Below are 21,551 nucleotides of genomic sequence, written 5' to 3' on the forward strand. Positions count from 1 at the left end.
AGTCAACATTTCTAACTGATTTTTTTTTATTTAGTCCACTAAGGAACAGCAGGGCAGTTTCTCAATCTCACTTTGTCTTGGAAATGTCTTTAGTACAAACTGTAAACCCATAGGAACAATATTTTTTACCATTAGATTTGATCTTTCATTAGCAGCCAGTTGGCTAATAAGACTTGCATAAACTTTTAAAAATAAGATCTTTTAAATTCAAATTCATTCCTTTATAGACACCTCAATTCCTCATCACAATAACTTAAGCTTGAAAATTAAAGCAAGAATATTTTGTGTTTGGTGGAAATATGGGAAATTTTAGAACCATGCATACACAGGGAGAAATACCCAAATAGTAAAAAAACAACTACTCTTTCTACGCTTGTATCTGTGAAGAGATCGGCAGGGAAAATACATAAAGCTTTCAGTCCTTCAGAAGCACTTTATAGCTACAACTGATTATATGGAGTTTCAAAAGTCCAAAGTGTGCTACTATAAAGTTCTGTAAACAAAACAAAAAAACCTAGTACACTCAGGACAGTCAGTAATTAACTACTTGAAGAGTTATGGCTGTTCCTTGTGGAGCACAAAGTCAAAACTTCAAAACCAGAGATCATCATTCAATATCATTTATACACTTAATTCTTTTTAATTTCAACGTCCCAGTAAAATATATGAAAACAGTCTTTCCACAAGTATAAAGCATGGAAACATTTTAAAAACAGGGGAGTCATTGTTTTCCTAATGCAACAGTGATCATCAGATTCCATAGCTTAATCTTGGTAACAGATTCTTGTTGGAAAGAATCCTTTTGTTTTGTGGCTTTTGCATGCACTTAACTGGAACCAAGTTTGCAGGGTGTCTTCTTAAGAGCTCACCAAAACATAAATCATGCTAGGAAAAAAATTAAAAATACAGTAAATTTAGATGCAGTAGTTTAATATGTTAACAGTATTATGCATTTTGTTGTATTATGCACAGATGCATTCCCCACTGAAAAAGAGCAGATACACAAGTTTCTGTCATTACAATAAAATACTGGTAGTTCACTTTTTAAAAGCCACACTTTGGCATTAAAAATGAACCCAGGAACAGAAAGGTCATATATATAAGACACTCTAGACTTTGGGACCATGTGGCAGTAACAACAGGGAATCCCACTTGGGCTCAAACACGCTATAAAATCATGGGTCTGGAAGAGACCTCAGCAGGTCATCTACTTCAGTCCTCTGCACACATGGCAGTTTAGACCACCCCGGACAGGAGTTCGTTTAACCTCCTCTTAAGAATTTCCTGTGATGGATGTTCCACAATCTCCCTAAGCAATTTATTCCAGTATTTAACCACCCTGATAGAAAACTTTTCCTGATGGTCAACCTAAATCTCTCTTCTTGTGTTTAAGTCCACTGCTTCTCGTCCTATCCTACAGCATGTTCCCACTCTTACATACTTGAAAACTTATGTGCCCTCTGTGTCTTCTCTTTTCCAGACTTAAACCCAAATTTTTCAGTCTTGCCTTATGGGTCATGTTTTCTAGACCTGTAATCATTTTTGTTGCACTGCTGTGGACTTTTTCAAGCTGACCACTTCTTTCCTGAAATGTGGCATCCAGAACTGGACACAGTACTCACACTGAGGTCTGAGCAATGCAAAGTAGAGTAGAATAACTTCTCATGTCTTAAAATACTGCTGCTAATACAACCCAGAAAGTTTTCGTTTGTTTTTTGCATCAGTGTTACACTCGACTCATGTTTAGCTTGTGGTCCATTATATGCCCTCCAGATCCCTTTCCACAGTACACCTTCCTAGTCAGCCATTTCCAATTTTGTGTGTGAAACTGAGTGTTCCTTCTTTAGTGCAGTACTTGGCATTTTTCCTTATTGAATTACATCCTATTTACTTCAGATCGTTTCTCCAGTTCATTTTGAATTTTAATCCTACCCTCTAAAGCACTTGCAACTCCTCCCAACTTGGTGGTATCTGCAAATTTTTATGTGTACGCTCTCTGCCACTAGCTAAATAATTGATGAACATATTGAACCAAACTGGACCAGACCAGACCCAAAACTGATCCCTATAAAACCCCACTCACTACACCCTACCAATATGACTGTAAACTATTACTAACTACTCTCTGGGAACAGTTATCTAACCATTTATGTACTGCAATATCCTGAAATATCTCCCATGGTGTAGGTACAGCCCTAGTGAGATTAGCCCAGTTAATTTGCCTACATAATTTGTAACTTGTTACTCTCCTATTTTAGCCTCTGATCCTACCTCATTTTCACTGGCATTCAGTACCTTAGATGCCCAATCACCACCAACCCTCTTGGGGAAAACTGAAAAAGTCATGAAGCACTTCTGCCATTTCCACATATTGTTATTATTCTCCCCCTGCTCATTGGAGTTAACAGTCAGACCTGTCCTCAGTCTTCCTCTTGCTTTTAATGTATTTGCAGAATGTTTGCTTGTTACCAGTATGTCTCTTGCTGGTCTGATCTCATTTTGTGCCTTGGCCTTTCTAAGTTTCTCCTTACATACTTATATTTGTATATTCATACTTTTGTAATTTGACCTACTTTCCAGTTTTTGTAGGAGACACTGATTTTTAGATCATTGAAGATCTCCTGGTTAAGCCAGGGTGGTCTCTTGCCATACTTCCTTTCTTTCCTATGCAGTGGGAAAGTTTGCTGTTGTGCCCATAATAATCTCACTTTGAAAAACTGCCAGCTCTTGAAGTATTTTTCCCTAGACTTGTTTCCCATGGGATTTTAACCTACCAGCTCCCTATGGCTATGCCTACATGAGAGTTTTTCCAGCAAAACTTGGGTTTTGGCAGAAAAACCCAAAGCGTCTACACGCAAAATGTACTCTGTCAACAGCCTGTCGACAAAACTCGGCACCTCCGCCAGCACCGTTATATTTCTCCACGTTCAGGTATGACTACTTTCTTGATAGTTTCCCATGCAGACACTCCAGGACCCTTCTGTTGACAGACAGGGCTTCTGGTTCATGGGGCAGTCCTGTTTGCACAGCTTCCAGCCAGCTGTTCAGTCAAGAGAGGGCCAGACAGCCTGGCTTCTCTCTGTCAACAGAGCAGACTGATCTTTTGATTTGCTTTTATGTGTAGATGCAATCTGTCAACAGAAATTTTGCTGGAAAATCCCTTCTGATAGTCACTTCTTGTGTAGGTGTAGCCTCTATGTATATATATTAGAAGAATTATCTTTTTAACCATGATTTTCCTTATCTTTTCATATGATCACATCAAGAAAGGCTGACCTATCAGTTGTGACCTGACTTCTCAAGTAGGTCTATGCAACGTAACAGTATTACAGGAGCATATTAATACCAGCTGTTGCATCCCACAACCCTTTTTTAGATTTTGGCTTTGTGTTCACAGCTTCTATATCTTCTCACCCATGATGTATGAAAATTCTACTGGCAAACTTCAATGAAATCCAAATTTTAAGTCAAAGATGTTGCTTCTTTTAAAATGCTAACATTTCACTTACATTAAAATCCAAATAGTAAAGGGGTATTTTGGTTGTTTGGTTCAGCTTCATTGCTAAAGTATGATCTAAAATAGGGGGAGATGGTTTGCTTTTATTTTACTATACATAGATATTACATCCCACGCTGTGTGTCTGAACAGTTACTTCATGTGTAAAAATATTTTTTCTATTAAGATAAAAATGTATGGAGAATTTTGTCTTTTTTTTTTTAAAGAATGTTTCATATAAATTCAAATTTTCTCTTGAAGTTGAGTTAAAACAAAAAGTTTCGGACTAAAAACTTACCCATATAGGTAGTAAAAAAATGATAGGAGGTAAAATGCTAGTTTGCACCAGCCTTCCTTCTGACAATATGCTAAAATATCTGCATTCATGATGGTTGTAGGATCATAAAGACCTGGTCCACTCATCACAGGTCTGCTCATATACCTGGAAAAGACAAATTAGTTTGCCAGTAAGTTTGGAAAAGAAAGCTATGGGAAAAGCAGGTTTCTCAATCCCCAAACAATAGAAATGCGTATAAGGAACCAGGTACTAAACATCTACTTCATCCTGTAGTTAACAAATCATGAAGCTAAAGTCTAAGACCCTAACCTAATGCCTGGCCTGTACGGGTTAGTGTCACTTGATGACCGCCTATTCTGTTCATTCCTTCTGAGCCATTTGGAATTGGCCACTGTCAAAAAACAGGACAGTGGGCTAGATGGAACATCGGTCTGACCCAGTAGTAGTAGTAGCAGCAGCAGCATCCTTCAGTCTACGTAGACTATGGAACGCGCCCTTCGTAGTTCCATTTAGCATCCTCATTTGCAGCATCAGCTGTGACTGTGAAGACCCACACGAGAGTGACAGTCCTTGCTGCATCTGTTGCATATGTAATGGGTGTCTGGCAGGTCCTTGCTGTGCTTTGTGGGCTCGCTTATCCTTTGCTAGCTGTCTGATCCTCAACTCACCCTTCTGAAGGCCCTTGGATAGTTCCTGCCTCCATCTGCTGCGATCGTCTGCCAGCTCTTCCCAGCTGTCTGGCTTGATGTCTACTTCCCTGAGGTCTCTCTTGCAAACATCTTTGTAGCACAGCTGGGGGCGTCTGAGAGGTCTTCTGCCAGAGGCTAGCTCGCCATACAGGATGTCTTTTGGGATCCTTCCATCATTCATCCTGTGGACGTGGCCAAGCCAGCGGAGCCACCACTGCCTGAGGAGGGTGTGCATGGTTGGGATGCCAGCTTGCACAAGGGCGGCAGTGTTGGGGACACTGTCCTTCCACGATATTCCAAGGACGCGCCTGAGGCAGCGCAAGTGGAAGACGTTCAGCCTCTTTTCCTGGCGGGCGTACAGGGTCCAAGTCTCGCTGCCGTAAAGGAAGGTGCTGAGGATGCAGGCTCTGTAGACTTGCATTTTGGTGTGAGTGTACAGCTTGTTATTCCACACTCTCTTGCTGAGTCTGGACAGAGCTGTGGCTGCTTTACCGATCCTCCTATTTAGCTCAGTCTCCAAGGACAAGGTGTCAGTGATGGTGGACCCGAGATAAACAAACTCGTAGACGACCTCTAACGTATAGTTGTCAATGCTGATTGAGGGAGAATCAGCAATGTCCTGAACAAGTACATTTGTCTTCTTTAGGCTGATGGAGAGCCCAAAGTCCTTGCATGCTTTAGAGAACCAATCCAGCAGCTTCTGAAGCTGGTCTTCTGTGTGTGACACAACAGCAGCGTCATCTGCGAACAGCATATCTCCGATGAGGACTTCCCGCACCTTAGATTTAGCTTTCAGCCTTGCAAGATTAAACAGTTTCCTGACAGATCTTGTGTGCAAAAAGATGCCCTCTGTTGAAGATCCAAAGGCGTGTTTAAGGAGGAGTGCAAAGAAGATCCCGAACAATGTCAGACCAAGGACACATGCTTGTTTGACACTGCTCCTGATGCTGAAAGCATCCAATAATGTGCCATCGTATTGGACGGTTCCTCTCATGTCTTCATGGAAAGACTGGATCATCTTGAGTAACCGTAGCAGACAACCTATCTTGCGGAGCAGTTTGAACAGTCCATCCCTGCTGACCAAGTCGAAGGCCTTGGTTAGGTTGATGAAGGCAATATAGAGTGGCTTCCTCTGCTCCCTGCATTTCTCCTGCAGCTGCCTCAGAGTGAAGACCATGTCGATGGTAGATCTCTCTGCGCAGAATCCGCACTATGATTCAGGATACACCCTCTCAGCAATCTTCTGGAGTCTGCCGAGGAGGACGCGAGCGAACAGTTTACCAGTGATACTTAGGAGGGAGATTCCACGGTAATTGTTGCAGTCGCTTCTGTCTCCTTTGTTCTTATACAAGGTTAGGATGTTAGCGTCACGCATGTCCTGTGGAACCTCTCCCTCTCTCCAGCACAGGCACAGTAGCTCATGTAGGGGTTCCAGGAGAGTGTCTGTGGCACACTTGATTACTTCTGGTGGTATACCATCCTGGCCCGGGGCCTTTCCTACTGCAATGTTGTCAATGGCTTTCTTCAGTCCATCCACAGTTGGTTCCTCGTCCAGTTCGTCCATTACTGGTAGGAGTTCAACGGCATTGAGGGCTGAGTCGACCACAATGTTCTTGCGTGAGTACAGCTCGGAGTTGTGCTCGTCCCAGCACTCCATCTGTTTGGCTTTGTCAGTGATGACTTCACCAGATTTGGACTTCAGAGGTGCCATCTTGTTCTAGGTGGGTCCTAATGCCTTCTTGATGCTTTCGTACATTCCCCTGAGGTTACCAAAGTCAGCACTGGTCTGGATGCTGCTGCATAGCTCGAGCCAGTAGTTGTTACCACAGTGCCTGGCCATCTGCTGTACTGGTTTTCTGGCTGCTCTGAGCGCTTGCAGGGTATTCTGGCTCGTCGAACGTTTGTACTCCAGGAGCGCAGCGCACTTTTTTCAATGGCTAGAATCATCTCATCGGAGTTAGCTTCGAACCAGTCATTTGTGTTTCTAGCTCTTCTTCCAAAGACCGACAAGGCCGTGTTGTACATTGTATCCCTCCAAAGCTGCCATCTGGATGTCACATCGGCACCCCCAGGATTGCTGCACAGATTCTCCTCAAGGGTCGTTCTGAACTTTTCAGCTCTCTCTGAGTTAGTCGTCTTTCTGGCATCGATGTGGGGCCTTCCAGTTGGTTTAGAGCGGTGCAGCTTCTTGGGAATCACTTTGAGTTTGGAGCAAACTAAAGAGTGATCTGTATCGCAGTCAGCACTATGATAGCTGCGTGTCAGAAGGACGTTTTTGAGGTTATCACGTCTAGCGATGACCACGTCTAGTTGATGCCAGTGTTTTGAGCGTGGGTGTCTCCATGACACACTGTGCTGTGGCTTGGTTTGGAAAAATGTGTTTGTGATGCACAGATTGTGGTACGTGCAAAGTTCGAGAAGACGCTGACCATTTTCATTCATTTTTCCCACACCGAAGTGGCCTAAGCAGGAAGGCCACGAGTCACGATCGGCTCCAACTCTCGCATTAAAGTCACCCAGAATGTACAGTTGTTTGTGAGCAGGTATTTGCGCTATGGCAGCACTAAGCACATCATAAAACTTGTCTTTTACTTCCGGTGCGGCGTACAGGGTTGGAGGCGTAAGCGCTGATCAGGTGGACAGGACCAACGCAAGTTTGAAGTATGACCTGAAGGAGTCTTTCTGATCTACCCATGACTAATTCCACTATTTGTAGAAGGGTGTTTCTGGTGGCGAAGCCAACACCATGCTCCCTGGGTTCTTCTAGGGCTTTACCCTGCCAGAAAAAGGTGTAGTCCTTTTCCTTTAGAGATCCTGAATCTGCGAGACGTGTCTCTTGCAGAGCAGCAATGTCAACTTGGAGCCTCTTCAGTTCCTCATCGATGACAGCGGTCTTTCGGGTGTCACTGATGTCCTGAAGATCTTCAGTCAGACCTGTCAGCATGGTCCGCACATTCCAGCAAGCAAGCTTAAAACTTTGAGGGTTTCCTTTTCTTGTTGATTTTCTTATTGGTTTGCCTGGTGCTCAGATTTCAGGTCACTTGTCAGGTTTGGGAACCTTAAGCCTCACGTACCCAGTGAGGCAGGTGAACTGTGGCGGGACAGTATCCTATTGGCTAGGGGCTGCCCAGCTTGAGGCAGGCGGTGACTGTCCAGTAAGATGCGACGATATCTCCCACCATCGGCGGCAACCCCTGGCGCTTGTTCTCTACGGCAGTCAAGCAAGAGCTTATAACCGGTATCCGTTACCTCCCATGTTGGTTCAACACTGTTAGCGATGCTGGAGTACCTCTCCAGGTGCGAGCTTGGGTGATTATTGGGACCCTGGGCTGCCCAGATGCCAGTGTCCCTCTCTCGGCTTTACTGATATAGTCCAAAGGAGAGGATAACGTCTACGTCTGGTACCAGCTCAGCTGCAGGAGTTGCTGGGTCAATGCCAGAAGTTGGCACAGAACCACCTTAGGACTCCTCTCCGTATTTTCTGTCAGGGTTTACTCCCTTAGCCTTGCTCCTTTCCAGGATAACCCACAAGGCAGTGGGGCATGGAGAACGTAGGTAAGGTCATAAGAACATAAGAATGGCCATACTGGGTCAGACCAAAGGTCCATCAAGCCCAGCATCCCATCTGCCGACGGTGGCCAATGCCAGGTGCCCCAGAGAAGGAGAACAGAAGACAATGATCAAGTGATTTATCTCCTGCCATCCATCTCCTGCCCTTGTTATGAAGGCTAGGGCACCATACTTTATCCCTGGCTAATAGCCATTTATGGACCTGACCTGCAAAAATTTATCAAGCTCTTTTTTAAACCCTAATAGAGTCCTGGCCTTCACAGCCTCCTCTGGCAAGGAGTTCCACAGGTTGACTGTGCGCTGTGTGAAGAAAAATTTCCTTTTATTAGTTTTGAACCTACTACCCATCAATTTCATTTGGTGTCCCCTAGTTCTTGTATTATGGGAAAAGGTAAATAATTTTTCTATATTCACTTTCTCCACACCGTTCATGATTTTATATACCTCTATCATATCGCCCCTCAATCGCCTTTTTTCCAAACTGAAAAGTCCCAGTCTCTCTAGCCTCTCCCCATATGGGACCCTTTCCAAGCCCCTAATCATCTTAGTCGCCCTTTTCTGAACCTTTTCTAATGCCAATATATCTTTTTTGAGGTGAGGAGACCACATCTGCACGCAGTACTCGAGATGTGGGCGTACCATAGTTTTATATAGGGGAAGTATGATATCTTTTGTCTTATTATCGATCCCTTTTTTAATAATTCCTAACATCCTATTTGCTTTACTAACTGCCGCTGCACACTGCGTGGATGTCTTCAGAGAACTATCCACTATAACTCCAAGATCCCTTTCCTGATCTGTCGTAGCTAAATTTGACCCCATCATGCAGTACGTGTAATTTGGGTTATTTTTTCCAACATGCATTACCTTACACTTACCCACATTAAATTTCATTTGCCATTTTGCTGCCCAATCACTCAGTTTGCTGAGATCTTTTTGTAGTTCTTCACAATCCCTTTTGCTTTTGACTGTCCTGAACAACTTGGTGTCATCTGCAAACTTTGCCACCTCACTGCTTACCTCATTTTCTAGATCATTGATGAACAAGTTGAACAGGATCAGTCCCAGGACTGAGCCCTGGGGAACACCACTAGTTACCCCCCTCCATTGTGAAAATTTACCATTTATTCCAACCCTTTGTTTTCTGTCTTTTAACCCACTACCTCTTGCACCTCCCTGGCGCCACATGTCCCCAAAGCTCCCCATGACGACCTCCTCGCCTCCCCAGGACCCTCCTCCCCACCCCTCTGCCTCTCATCGGCTACCATCACCCCCCAGATCCTCCCTCCCTGTCCCCTTTTCCCCCATCCACTCCCATGTCTCCTGACTGCCCCACACTGCCCCCATCAGTTCTCGTTGCCCCCTGGTTCCCCTTCCCCTGGCCTCTCCACACCTGGCCACACGCTGGTGCAGCCCCACGTCCTCCAGGAAGGCGCCGATCTCGCAGCCCAGCCGCACCCTGGGTCCCAGCCAAAGCTACCAACTCTTCATCTGGCTACGGCTGTCCCTGGAGCCCCACAGATCTGGTGCGGCGCATGCATGCAGGGAGTGCAGGACTGGGCCTGGAAGCCATGCAGTCTGAGCCAGCACACTGCAAGCAGCCTCCATGGGTGCTGCCATCCTCACAGCTGTACCAGACGCCCCCAAACCACTTCCCACCACTGACACCCCTCGATCTCACCCCCCTGCTCCTCATGCTGCAGCAGTTGAGGATGATGCTGCCCCTTACACCTGAAGAAGTAACTAGCTCCCTCTAAACTCCCCTCTCAAAACTCCCTCCTGTTAGCAACCACCCTGTTAGCAACCACCCTGGTTGCTTGCCAGCAGGGCTTTAGAGCTCGGACCCAGTACAGCTGTTTTTAATGGGATTTTCGGCCCCATAGCTGCACTGCACCAGCAGAGTTTATATCAGCTTCGAACCACACTACATTACCACTTAGTGATGTACCAAGAGTGGGCATGAGAACCCTTTAAAATAAGATGCAGGCTCAAAAGCATCATATTACAGGCATATTAAAGAACTGGAAAAGCTGCACAAGAGAGTAATCTGTACTGCAAAATATTCAGTATAGCTTGTTAACTTCACGCCATTTAAAATCTGTACTGCAGTGCTCTCATTCTCGCTTAGCAAGTTGGAAAAAAAAATTCCTTTGAAAAATAAAAGGAAAATTGTCCTTTTAGTTTTTTTATAACTGCTGTGTAAGATTTTCAGCATCTTATCACAACGGGCCTTACAGTTATTGCTGAAGAAATACAACTATATAATATTAAAAAAGGACAATAAGTTATAATTAACATGAGTAGAGAGATCAAACTCATCAATATTACCTCCAAATATGGTAAGCCAACAAAGGCATATTGAGACCCAGTGTAAGCCACTCTGCTGCACAGAGAAACATAACACAGAAGAATGCATGGATGAGGTACTCTGGAAGTACAAGCTGTAAAAGAAAAATATGCATCAGAACGTAATTAAACTCCATACAGCTTAGTTTGATTTTTTTAAAAAGGTAAATTATCAGTGGAAAAAATCCCTACTACTATATATAGAAAAGCAGTCAAATGGGCAAGTAAACTAGAGAAAGTAAAAACAGCAACTGGAAGAATGTACCCTGAGAGTGACATTAAAATGTACACATTCATGAATACACAAAAAAACGTACATGCTGAAATGCTCAGGTTATGGAAGCTTTTATCACTTAGTAATTGGCTAAGTGCACTGTGAACAGCTTCCACATTTTACGCACCATACTTCTAGGACATAAGATTAGAGCACTGAAATATTTCTGCACATGCCCCAGATCTAAATAGCAATGGGAAAAGTAATTCCAAAGGGTTTATATGCAAGAATTTGTTTTGTATTTTAGTACATCTGAAGCCCTGAACCTGAAACAAATATATGTACAATATTAAAAAAAACTGTTACCAAAACCTTATTTCCTGTGCAAAGCTTTATTAATCAAAAGTAGCATCAACATTGTTACATACACCAATATTCACATATACAAGCAATATGCTTTCAGCAATGTTGGAGGGAACAACAGTAAAATGCACACCCAGTTTGTGGCGTGTTAACTAGTTCCATTTCCCTTTGTACAAGTCTATCTGCCCACAGGCAGGCTTGAACCTAGCAGCTCTGGAGCTTAGTGCAGGCACCACACCTTGAGCTAAAGGCCAGCTGCCTCTCAGCTTAGGCTATAGAGGACACTTAGCCTCTCTCTGTAAAGTGGTCTAGGTACCACTGCATATGACAGTTATCCACACGTAGGTGCATGAGTTACACAAGACCTTTCAAATATCTAACACATGCCTTCTTTGTAACGTTAAGCCTACAGAGGTAATGCTGATTACTCTCAGATTACCAAGAGCATAAAATACTAGGTAACCCTGCCAGTATAAATTAGAGATAAGAAGTATAAAAACATATGGTGACTAAATGTGGGCGATATATTCTAAGACCTCATGCCTATTACAAGAGTAAAATCTTTCTAAGGCAAATATACAAGAGAAAAATTGTACACCTACTCTTTTGAATTACACACTTCTCCCCAAAAGATCATCTATACGTTTGAAATGCTCATACAATAAATAACTACATGCTGTTTAATATAAAAATATTCACTTGATTGAAATATATACTACCAAGGGTTTATCATAAAGTAAAGATTTAAGTCAGAGAGTAGACTCGTTAATTATTTAAGCAAAACACACACGATAACTCACATTCTTTAATTTTACCTGACTTGTGTGTCTAGGATGATAGCTTCCAAATGCATTTTGCACTTTTCTTTAACGCTGTCTATAAGCAGATATTTGTTTTAAACACTTAACAAGGCCTAACTAGAAATCTGTAAACTAGAAGCAGTTTAGTTCCTAATGCACATTCTATTACTTCTTTAAATAGCTATTTTCAAACAAAATCAAATTACATCATCACAAACATAAGTCATCAACTTTCCTGATATTTGTAAAACAATTATACAAGACAATCTGGACAAGCATATTCACCATAAGTAACTTTTAGATGTTATTCAAATTACTTAAAGTAAAAAAAACCCTGACCAAGCAAGGCCCATTTGCTAGACATGAAACCTACAAAAATTAAGACTAACCACACATCTTAAGCCCTTCCATCTAGGATTTTATGTTCCGCCTCTCAAACCAGAATATCAGACTCCCTTTCAAATATTTAGAACTATATTATGTTTTTCTTCATTTCCAGCCTGCATGAAAACTAGCTTGAATAATTTTTCCTAAAGGCTAGGAAGGAAGAAATATTATTTCTAAATACTCAAGAGAAGCTTGGATATTCTTGTGATGGGGGCCCTTTATGGAGAAGGACATACTAAGCATTAAGTGAACCAAAACGGTACTGTAGAGAAGTATTTACTTCTCATGACCAAAAATGTTCTCCCCTAGAACGTAAACTTTAGGAAACGGGCCATGTCTGTTCGTGTATTTTTAAAGTATCACATGCGTCTACCAGTCTTCGAAGAGTAACAATCATAAATTTACCTTTTCATGACTAATCTAACTTCACTAGCATAGCAAAACAGCAGTCCCCTAGCACTTTGAAGACTAACAAAATAATTTATTAGGTGATGAGCTTTTGTGGAACAGACCAATTTCTTCAGATCTATAGAATTTCCAGTCCAGACTCAGTTATATAGTACAGAGGTCCAAAAACAATTGCAATAAAAACTGACAAATCAAATACAGGGAACTGAAAGAGGTAGGGATGTTAAGTGTCTTACCTGAGATATGTAACTTTGTTCTCACCCACAATTATTTCCAATCTGGGGACAACCTATACCTCCAGATTAGCAGCAGTGCTATGGGCACCCGCATAGCCCCACAGTAAGCTAACATTTTTACGGATGGTTTAGAACAATTCCTCAGCTCTCATCCCCTTCTACTCCTCCTTTACTTATGCTACATCCATGACATCTTTATCATTTGGACCCATGATAAAGAGACGCTGGAAGAATTCCACAGATATTTTAACAATCTCAGCCTTAACCATTCCACACAAGAGATACATTTCCTGGGCATCACAGTGCAAATCACTGATGGCCAGATCAACACCACTCTCTACCAGAAATCCACTGACTGCTACTTTTACCTACACATTGGCAGCTTCCACCCAGTACACATCACACAATCCACTGCTTATAGTCAAGCCCTTAGATACAATTGTATCTGCTCCAATCCTACTGACAGAGATCAAAAACTTCAAGATCTTTATGAAGCATTCATAAAACTTAATTACTTACCGGGAGAAGGTAAAAAAAACCAGACTGCCAGGGCCAGACAAATACCCAGAAACCAACTACTTTAAGATAGGACCAAGAAGATCAATAACAGAACACCGCTTGTCATTACCCACAGCCCCCAGCTCAAACCCTTGCAAAGCATCGTTAAAAACTTACAACCTATTCTAGGTCATGATATACTCCAAGAGGCCCTAGGTGACAGGCCTGTTCTTCCCTACAGACAACCTCCTAACCTAATGAAGATTCTCACTAGCAATCACAGACTACACCACAATAATACTAATCCTGGAACTCTTCCTTGCAACAAACCTCATGGCCAACTTTGTCCACTTATTTATTCTTGGGACTCCATCACTTGACCTAACCACATCAATCATAATGAGATCAGAGGCTCATTGTCCTGTACCTCAACCAATGTTTTATGTCATGTGCCAGCAATGCCCCTCTCCTATGCACACTGGACAAAACCGGGCAAACACTTTCCAGAGAACAAATGGACATAGAGCAGACATAAGGAATCTCAATACACACATGCCTGTCAGTGAGCATTCCAGTGCAGTGGGTCATCCTGTTAAAGACCTGAGAATATGCATCCTACAACAGAGTCTTTAAAAGCAGATTACATAGAGACATTAGTGAACTGGGGTTCATACTCACATTCAACACATTTACACTTGGCATGAATAGGGACACCAATTATCTCATGCATTACAAGGACTGTCTCCCTTTCTTGGATGTTCATAATTATCTTAGGAAAGACACCACCACCCATCCTTCCCTCCCCCAACTTCAGTTCCATGTATTTGATTTGTCAGTTTTTATTGGAATTTTTTGGACTTCTGTGCTATATAGCTGAGTCTGAGCTGGAAATGCTATAGATCTGAAGAAGTGGGTCCATCCTACGAAAGCTCATCACCTAATAAATTATTTTATTAGCCTTTAAGTGCTACATGACTGCTGTTTTGTTTTGTTAGACTACAGACTAACACAGCTACCTCTCTGTTACTATTCATCAGCATAGTAAATATCACATTCTTTAAGATTTTCAATTCACATAAAGCTATCATACAAACACCTCATGCATGTATATTAACATTAGGTTAATAAAATATTTGCTTTGAACATGCACATTATAACAACCTTTTATTAAAGTTTGCAATAAGATCATAATACATAAATGAAATGAATATCTGCTTTCCCCCATAATGTTGCAGAAATGACTGTAAAACAGACTGAGTTAGGGAAACTGTTAGATGCATCAGGCACCACTTTGCAACATGCAATCTTCTCTATAACATCCTCTTTCTCCTCACCCACCCATTCATGCTGCAGAGAGCTCTCTGGTTGTCAATTTATCAGCTGCCCAAGTCACCTGCTTCTGCAGCTTTAAAGTCAGTCTCCATTGGTGTGTGTCTGTTTAATTTTGCAAAACACCATGGTGTTAAAGCACAGCTTTTCAGGGGTAAAATTCGTTGCTGTGCTGCTGTCGGTTTTTATCTCAATCTGGCCACTCCATGTCAAAATGAAAGGGATAAATCAGCAAAAAACACAGCACTTTACTGAAAATACTTGCTTTCTAATAAACATCTGTATACATTATTTGTCTATCACAGACACAAGCAAAGTGCTTGAGGCACAGCATTAATTAAAAAAGAAGTGTAATTAGGAGTTGTATCCAAGAGAGTACATAGTATTCAGAAGAAAACTTGGGACAGCCTTGGGAAGCCCACACTCACCCCACAAATCATAAAGCCATATCAGAATTTACTCAGTCAATGCCCTTGTTTCTTCTTCTCTTTTTTAAACAAACTAGTCTCCTGATGTCTCAACAGCAGAAAGTTCAGCAAACCAGAACCAATTTTTATTACATACTTCAGTTGCTGAAACTTGTCATTTTAGGCATATAACAGTTTTCCCCACTTCACTAGGTAAGCAAGCAAAATTATTTTGCACAAAATATGAAAGTTCATGGAGTTATTATAAACCTGAACAGACAAAACAGGCAGATGAACAAGCACACTGAACAAAACATCTTAATAGTAATACAAATGTTCCTAACAAGATGCATGTAAAAGTGGGATTAAAACATTAAACTAAAAAGCAGTACACACCTTTAATGCAATTTTGACTCTTTTAATCTTTTTGACCTTTTCAACTGTCTTTGTGCAGAAAATGTAAAAAGCAGATTGAAAGAATGTTAGTACGACAGCTGACAAGATCATCAGCAGATTAATAATAGTCAGAATATTCAAGATTGAAAGAATCAGATAAAGAATTCTGTCTAGTAGGTCAATCAAATATACTAAGCATTACCAGAACAGAATTTAATAGTAAGATAATGAAAATTATTTATAAATTTAAGCAAAGAGGAATTCTTTATCATGTAACTTACAGGATTGAGTGTATTACATTGGTCTATGGGATTCTTGTAATCAGTCTTCAGCTCATCAAATGCTATAATCTAGAATAAAATTGGAACAGTTAAGATTTTTCAGTCCTAAAGCAGGAAAGATCATCTCACCACAAAATATTTATTGGAGGAGAGCCATAAATACTATGAACACAATCTTAATAAGGCTGTTTCACTCATTTAAAATAAACAATTCCACAAACCGAATCACCCAGAGCTAGAAAGTATTTGAAACAGGTCTGCGTTCGTTTCAAAAACGTTCAAGCACATTTAAATAAGCTTCAAATTATTCTAGACATTTTATATACTCATAATGGTCTGGCATCACATCTTTGCATTTCACTTGTTTTTTCTCTCTACCATATAGAGGAATTATATAGTGTCATTGCAAATAGCATTTAATTTCACACATCATATCCACGGTGCATAAAAAGGGTGGGAGGTTGCATATATGTGACACGCTTGTTCTGTGTTGAGTGCTTGTCGCTAATGCCAGACAGTTAATTAAAAGCAGGGGATAGTCTCTGAAGAGGCTGAATGGATGTTATCTTTGCATCAGTGTGCAAGATGAGAGGCAAGGGAAGTAGATTCATGAAAAATTCAGGAGCATCTTAATGACAAAACCCGTTTACCCATACACTGATGCTTAGGAATAGGTGAACATGCCAGGATGGAATAGAATAATAATAATAAACAAAAACAAACTTGCATAATAAAACAAACTCATTTTGCATTAGCCTTTGAAAATTCTACTCGGCTACAGGTGAATATTGTCAATTTTATAACTTTTTTTTTTTTTTGGTAAACTGGATACCATGGCACCAAACTAGACCATCATTTATAAATAAAAAAATAAGCACTATGGAAAAAATTAATTATGATAGCCATTTATATTCAGTGTAAACCAGGTCTACACAGCCTCCTTTATGTTACAATAAAGACCTTATTAGGTAACTACAAAGCTGAAACTGGACGCATATACTATATGCCCACGCACATGATTCATGCTGGGAAGAAGCATTTCACACATTTTAATTTATTTCATCGCTCAGATCCACTGATACTTCCTGAAATTATTTTATTAGTCTTTAAAGTGCTACAGGACTGCTTTTTTGTTTTGTGAAGATACAGACTAACCCAGCTACCTCTCTGTAACTTGGTTCTTCCAGGTTTGATTAAAGCTGCCTGAGGATGCATTTTTGTGGCATCACCTAGATTATACGAGACTTCTACTAACAGGGATGTTCCAGAATGATGCAACCTGGGAGAGATTCAGCAAACCAAGAAACTACAGTGAATTACTGGATGAGAAAATTCCACAGGAACCAAACCATTATTTTGAAAAAGCCCTTGTAATTCTTCTAATATTACTGGTTTGTCCTCCATGCTTATCAAGTAAAATATCACCCTCAAAAAAAATCCACTCATTCACTATTATGAAGGCCATTCATAAAGATAATCTCCCACCATTGCTTCTCTCCAAAAGCAGGAATTTCACAGCCACTTGAAACTAGGATTTCTAAGTTTCCACCACTAGTCTTTCCCCATATGTGGCAGTAGAAAATCTAAGACCTCAAATAAGTAATAAATATTCAGGATTAAAATTTAAAAAGTTAACATACAGTGGGGAAACCAGGAAAAGCTCACTTCTTCTATTAAATACAAAACTTATTTGACTTGAAACCAATATTTTAAAATATATATTGGTTCAGGTAAAATACCAATATTTAGAAGTATAAGACTCCTACATTTTCTTAAAAATGTTTACTAAAACAAAGTCACTCTGCATTAGCCATTGAAAATTGTACTCAGGTACAGGTGAATACTGTCAAATTTGTAGCATTAAGGTAATGATAAGCAGGCAAGTTATGTATCTGGGCTGGTGAATTTTCAGGTCAATTTTTAAAAATTTTGTTTATGTCAACAGGAAGATACTAATAACATCTGCTAATTATTTTACACATGCCATTCCAAATAGACATAAAACTGACACCATTCCTCAAACCAATAATCTCTAAGAACATTCAGCCATGACCAAAAGTCTAGACTGTTAATTTCTTATGGCCATCCAAAAGAAAAGCCATGCAACAAACATTGAACCAATTACACTTCTCAGGCTAGAAGTGAGAGAAAAGTGCAGAAAGCATTCAGACTGCTCATCTTACACTGTGAGAAAACAAAACAGCAGAAACGTAGCACTTTAAAGACTAATAAAATGATTTATTCAGTGATCAGCTTTACAAGGACTGCTTCCCTTCCTTTGATGCTCATAATTATTTCAGGCAAGACGCTTAACATCCCTCACCCCCTCCTTCAGTTCTATGTACTTTGTCATCTTTTGTTGCAATTTTTTTTTTTGGATCTCTGTACTTAATAGATGTCAGTCTGTACTGGCAATGCGATTGATCTGATGAAGTGGGTCTGTCCCACAAAAGCTCATCACTGAATAAATCATTTAGTTACTCTTTAAAGTGCTACACTTCTGCTGTTTTGTTTCCTTAGAATGCAGACTAACACAGCTACCTCTCTGTTACTATATTGTAAAAAAAAGTGACAAAAGACATGAACATGTTTTAACTACCATACTGTTAACTCTTAGGTCAGGTCTACACTATGGGGGGGGGGGTAAGAAATCGATTTAAGATATTCAGCTTCAGCTACATGAATTGCATATCTGAGTCAATGTATGCTACATTGATTTTTCCTGCAGTCTCCATAGCAGGAGGTTGACAGGAGAAACTCTCCCCTTGACTTCTTTTACACCTTGCAACTGCGAGGAATACCAGGGTCAATAGTGGAGCTTGATTTAGCGCAGCCCTACTAAATGCTCTAAATTGAACCTTGGAAGACAGACCACTGCCATCCCGTCGCTCTTCCAATGAGCGCAGATGTACCCTTAGTGTGGACATTACCGGTCAAGTGTTAAAACAAATCTGTGGTTTCCCCTGACAGCATGAGGGATCCAGTCAGACAGCATAGGGACGGTAATACCTTTTATTGGACCAGTTTCTGCCAGTGAAATAGACAAGCATTTGAGTTTACCATAGAGCTTTTCTTACTGGTCCAATAAAAGATAATTACCTCATCCACCTCGTCTCTCTAATACCTTTGGACAAACACAGCTGCAACAATTAAAACACTGCAAATTACCCTAAATATCATCTACAAACGATGAATCTTCAATGAGGACAAAAGAGACAGAAATGGCTCTGGGAGTGGGGGGATTATCAAAGGGTGCAGAGGTCAGGAAGCAGGGGTAAGATCTTTGTTCCTATTTCCATCCTCAGTGCATGGGGGACTCTGCATGGTGCAGAGTTGATGGCATACTAATATTTACAAGTATAAAGACCCCCCCACACACACACACACATATTTTTCAATTAAAAGATGTTTACTAAAACAAGCAAAGTTTGTGTTAGCCTTTAAAAATCCTACTCAGCTGCAGGTCAGTATTTTGCATCATTGACATAACAATCAGCAAGCCGGTTATGTATTTAGGCTGGTGAGCTTTCAAGCCAATTTTGTAAAACTGATTTACATCAACAGGAAGTCACAAAATGTATCCGATCAATTATTTTACATATACCATTTAATATATACACAAAATTGGGCACCATTCCTCAAACCAATACTGCCTAAGAACACCCAAAGGTTCTGTGCAATCCTGTGCAACTCTGCATCCAGCAGAGTGGGCAGTGAAGAGAGAACGAGCAATGGAAAAATGGCCAAACCCTTGCACGCATCCCCCTGTGTGCAGAAAGTGGGATGGAGCTGGCTCTCTGAGGGAGCAGCAATGGGGGGTTACACCTCTACCCACCCCCCCGTGAATGCATGGGGATTTAAAGATATAGCGGGGGGTATTGGGGGGGCACAGAATTGGCTTTGGGAGGTCAATCTCTGTCCCAGCCCTGTGAGTGCAGGTATCGGGCGATAGAGATGGCACCGGTAGGCATCAATGAAAGTGCGGCTCGACCTTTGTCCACACTCTGAACGCAGGGAGGAGAGCAAGATGGCGGAGGCAGGGAGGGAGGGTCAACACGGGGGGGGGGGGGGGTCTGATCTCTTCCCCCACCCTTGCTGGCACAGGGGCAATGTTTCGGCGGGGGGAGGGGAGACAACAGGGCTTGGTTAGATCTCTGCCACCCAGCAGCGAGCACGCGGAGGGATGGGTTAGGATGGAAAGGGACAGCAATGGGGGGGTTGTTAGATTTCCACCCCCACCGTCGGGCATGAGGGGGAAATGGGTGGGGGAGGACAGTTAGATACGTGCCCCCACCACTGTGTGCATGGTTATGGGGGGCTGGGGCAGCAGCACTGGGGGGTCATTTCTGCCCCCAGTTCTGTGCACGGGGGGGGGGGGGGGGCGGCTCAAATCTCCGCCCTCCCGCTCTGTACACGCGGCAGGGGGATAACAAGGTAGTTCCCATCCCCCACCCGTGCGCGCACGGGAAACGGCCGGGGGGGGGGGGTTAGATCCCTCCCCCCACCCCTGTGCGCGCGCGCGGGAAACGGCCCGGGGCCACGGAGTCGCTCGCGCCGGCCCTGAAGGCACAAGGAGCGGCGCGGGGCGGCTCGGGGCGGGGCGGAACAGGGAGCCCCGCCCCGCCCCGCCCCGCCCCGCCGGCACTCACATGCCAGATGGCGAAGAAGATGAGGGCGGCGGTGAGCAGCAGCGCCAGCATGTAGCAGAAGGCGGCGAAGGTGAAGGCCATGGCGGCGGGAGCGGGCCGCGCGGCCAGCGGGGCAGCAAGAGCGCGAGGGATGCCGGGCCGGATCGCGGCCGAGGCCGGCCCCGAGGACGCGGCAGCGCAGGCGCACTGAGAAGCCGCCGGCACCGCCCCCGCGTCCCGCTGTCTCGGCGAAGATCGCGCACAGCGTCCCCTGCCGGAGTCCGCCGGCGCTACGCCTGCGTGGGGCATCCCAGCCAGCCCCCTGCAGGGGTGTGGGGCCCAGACACGCCCCCGGGCAGGCCCGCCGGCCCCTGCAGAGGCGTGGGGCCCAGCCAACTGTCCGGGACATCCTCACAGCCCCTGCAGGGGTGTGGGGCAGCGACGAGTGCCCGGCGCATTCCCGCCAGCCCCCTGCAGGGGTGTGGGGCACAGATCCCCGCCCAACTCCCAGAAGGGTGTGGGGTACAGGCATCCACCCAGGGCATCCCTGCCACCCCCTGCTGGGATAGGTCAGGCAGGGCCCCCTGGCATCAGCAACCAGCCCTCTGTAGGACTAGGGGGACATAGCCCCCGCCTTAGAGGCATCCTCATCGTCTCCCCTGCACGAATGTGAGGAGCATCCCCACGCCCTGCCTGTGGTCATCCTCACCCCAGCCATCTCGGCAGTGGGGGGACACCTCCCACATGTTGCCCCTCTTTGCCTCAACTTACCCTGTGTAATGAGGGGCAGGTCCCCTTAATCCCAGCACACCACCCTTGTGTGACTCTGTGACATACCCCCAGCGTACAACCTGGAGTTGTGGGACAACTGTTTCCCCCTCAGTTCTTTCTCATCTAGGGTCTAGGCCTCAGTTTCTTTGGCTTTCCACTCTAGACCCACTGATGTGCTAATGCTTCATCTTATTTACAGGCATGTCTTTCTCTCATTATTAGCCTTTATCTCCAGTTCCTTCATTGTTCAGCTGACATTCAGATGGCCGTTCTACACTATGGTGACAGATTTATGTAAATTATTCAGCTTCAGCTATGTGAATAAGATTGCTGACAGTGATGTACTTACTGCAATGTCTACACTTCCATGTGTCGAATGGAGACACTCTCCCATCAAGTTCCCTTTCATGTCTTGTTTTTGTAGCGTACTAGCG

At 43.1% G+C, this 21,551-nt stretch overlaps 1 protein-coding gene across 1 annotated transcript; it reads right to left on the minus strand.

Moving 5' to 3' along the window:
• Nucleotides 1-620: 620 nt before the first annotated feature.
• CNIH1 (cornichon family member 1) lies at nucleotides 621-20,533 on the minus strand. Its single transcript, XM_074996227.1, has 5 exons — nucleotides 20,368-20,533; nucleotides 15,719-15,787; nucleotides 10,382-10,494; nucleotides 3,795-3,938; nucleotides 621-885 (listed from the first exon to the last, which is right to left on the minus strand). Exons 1-5 carry the CDS (start codon nucleotides 20,446-20,448, stop codon nucleotides 858-860), a joined length of 435 nt encoding a protein of 144 aa, XP_074852328.1. The 5' UTR covers nucleotides 20,449-20,533; the 3' UTR covers nucleotides 621-857.
• Nucleotides 20,534-21,551: the final 1,018 nt, after the last annotated feature.

This window comes from Carettochelys insculpta, chromosome 6, assembly GCF_033958435.1.
Source record: "Carettochelys insculpta isolate YL-2023 chromosome 6, ASM3395843v1, whole genome shotgun sequence".
In the NCBI taxonomy this organism is placed as follows: Eukaryota; Metazoa; Chordata; order Testudines; family Carettochelyidae; genus Carettochelys; species Carettochelys insculpta.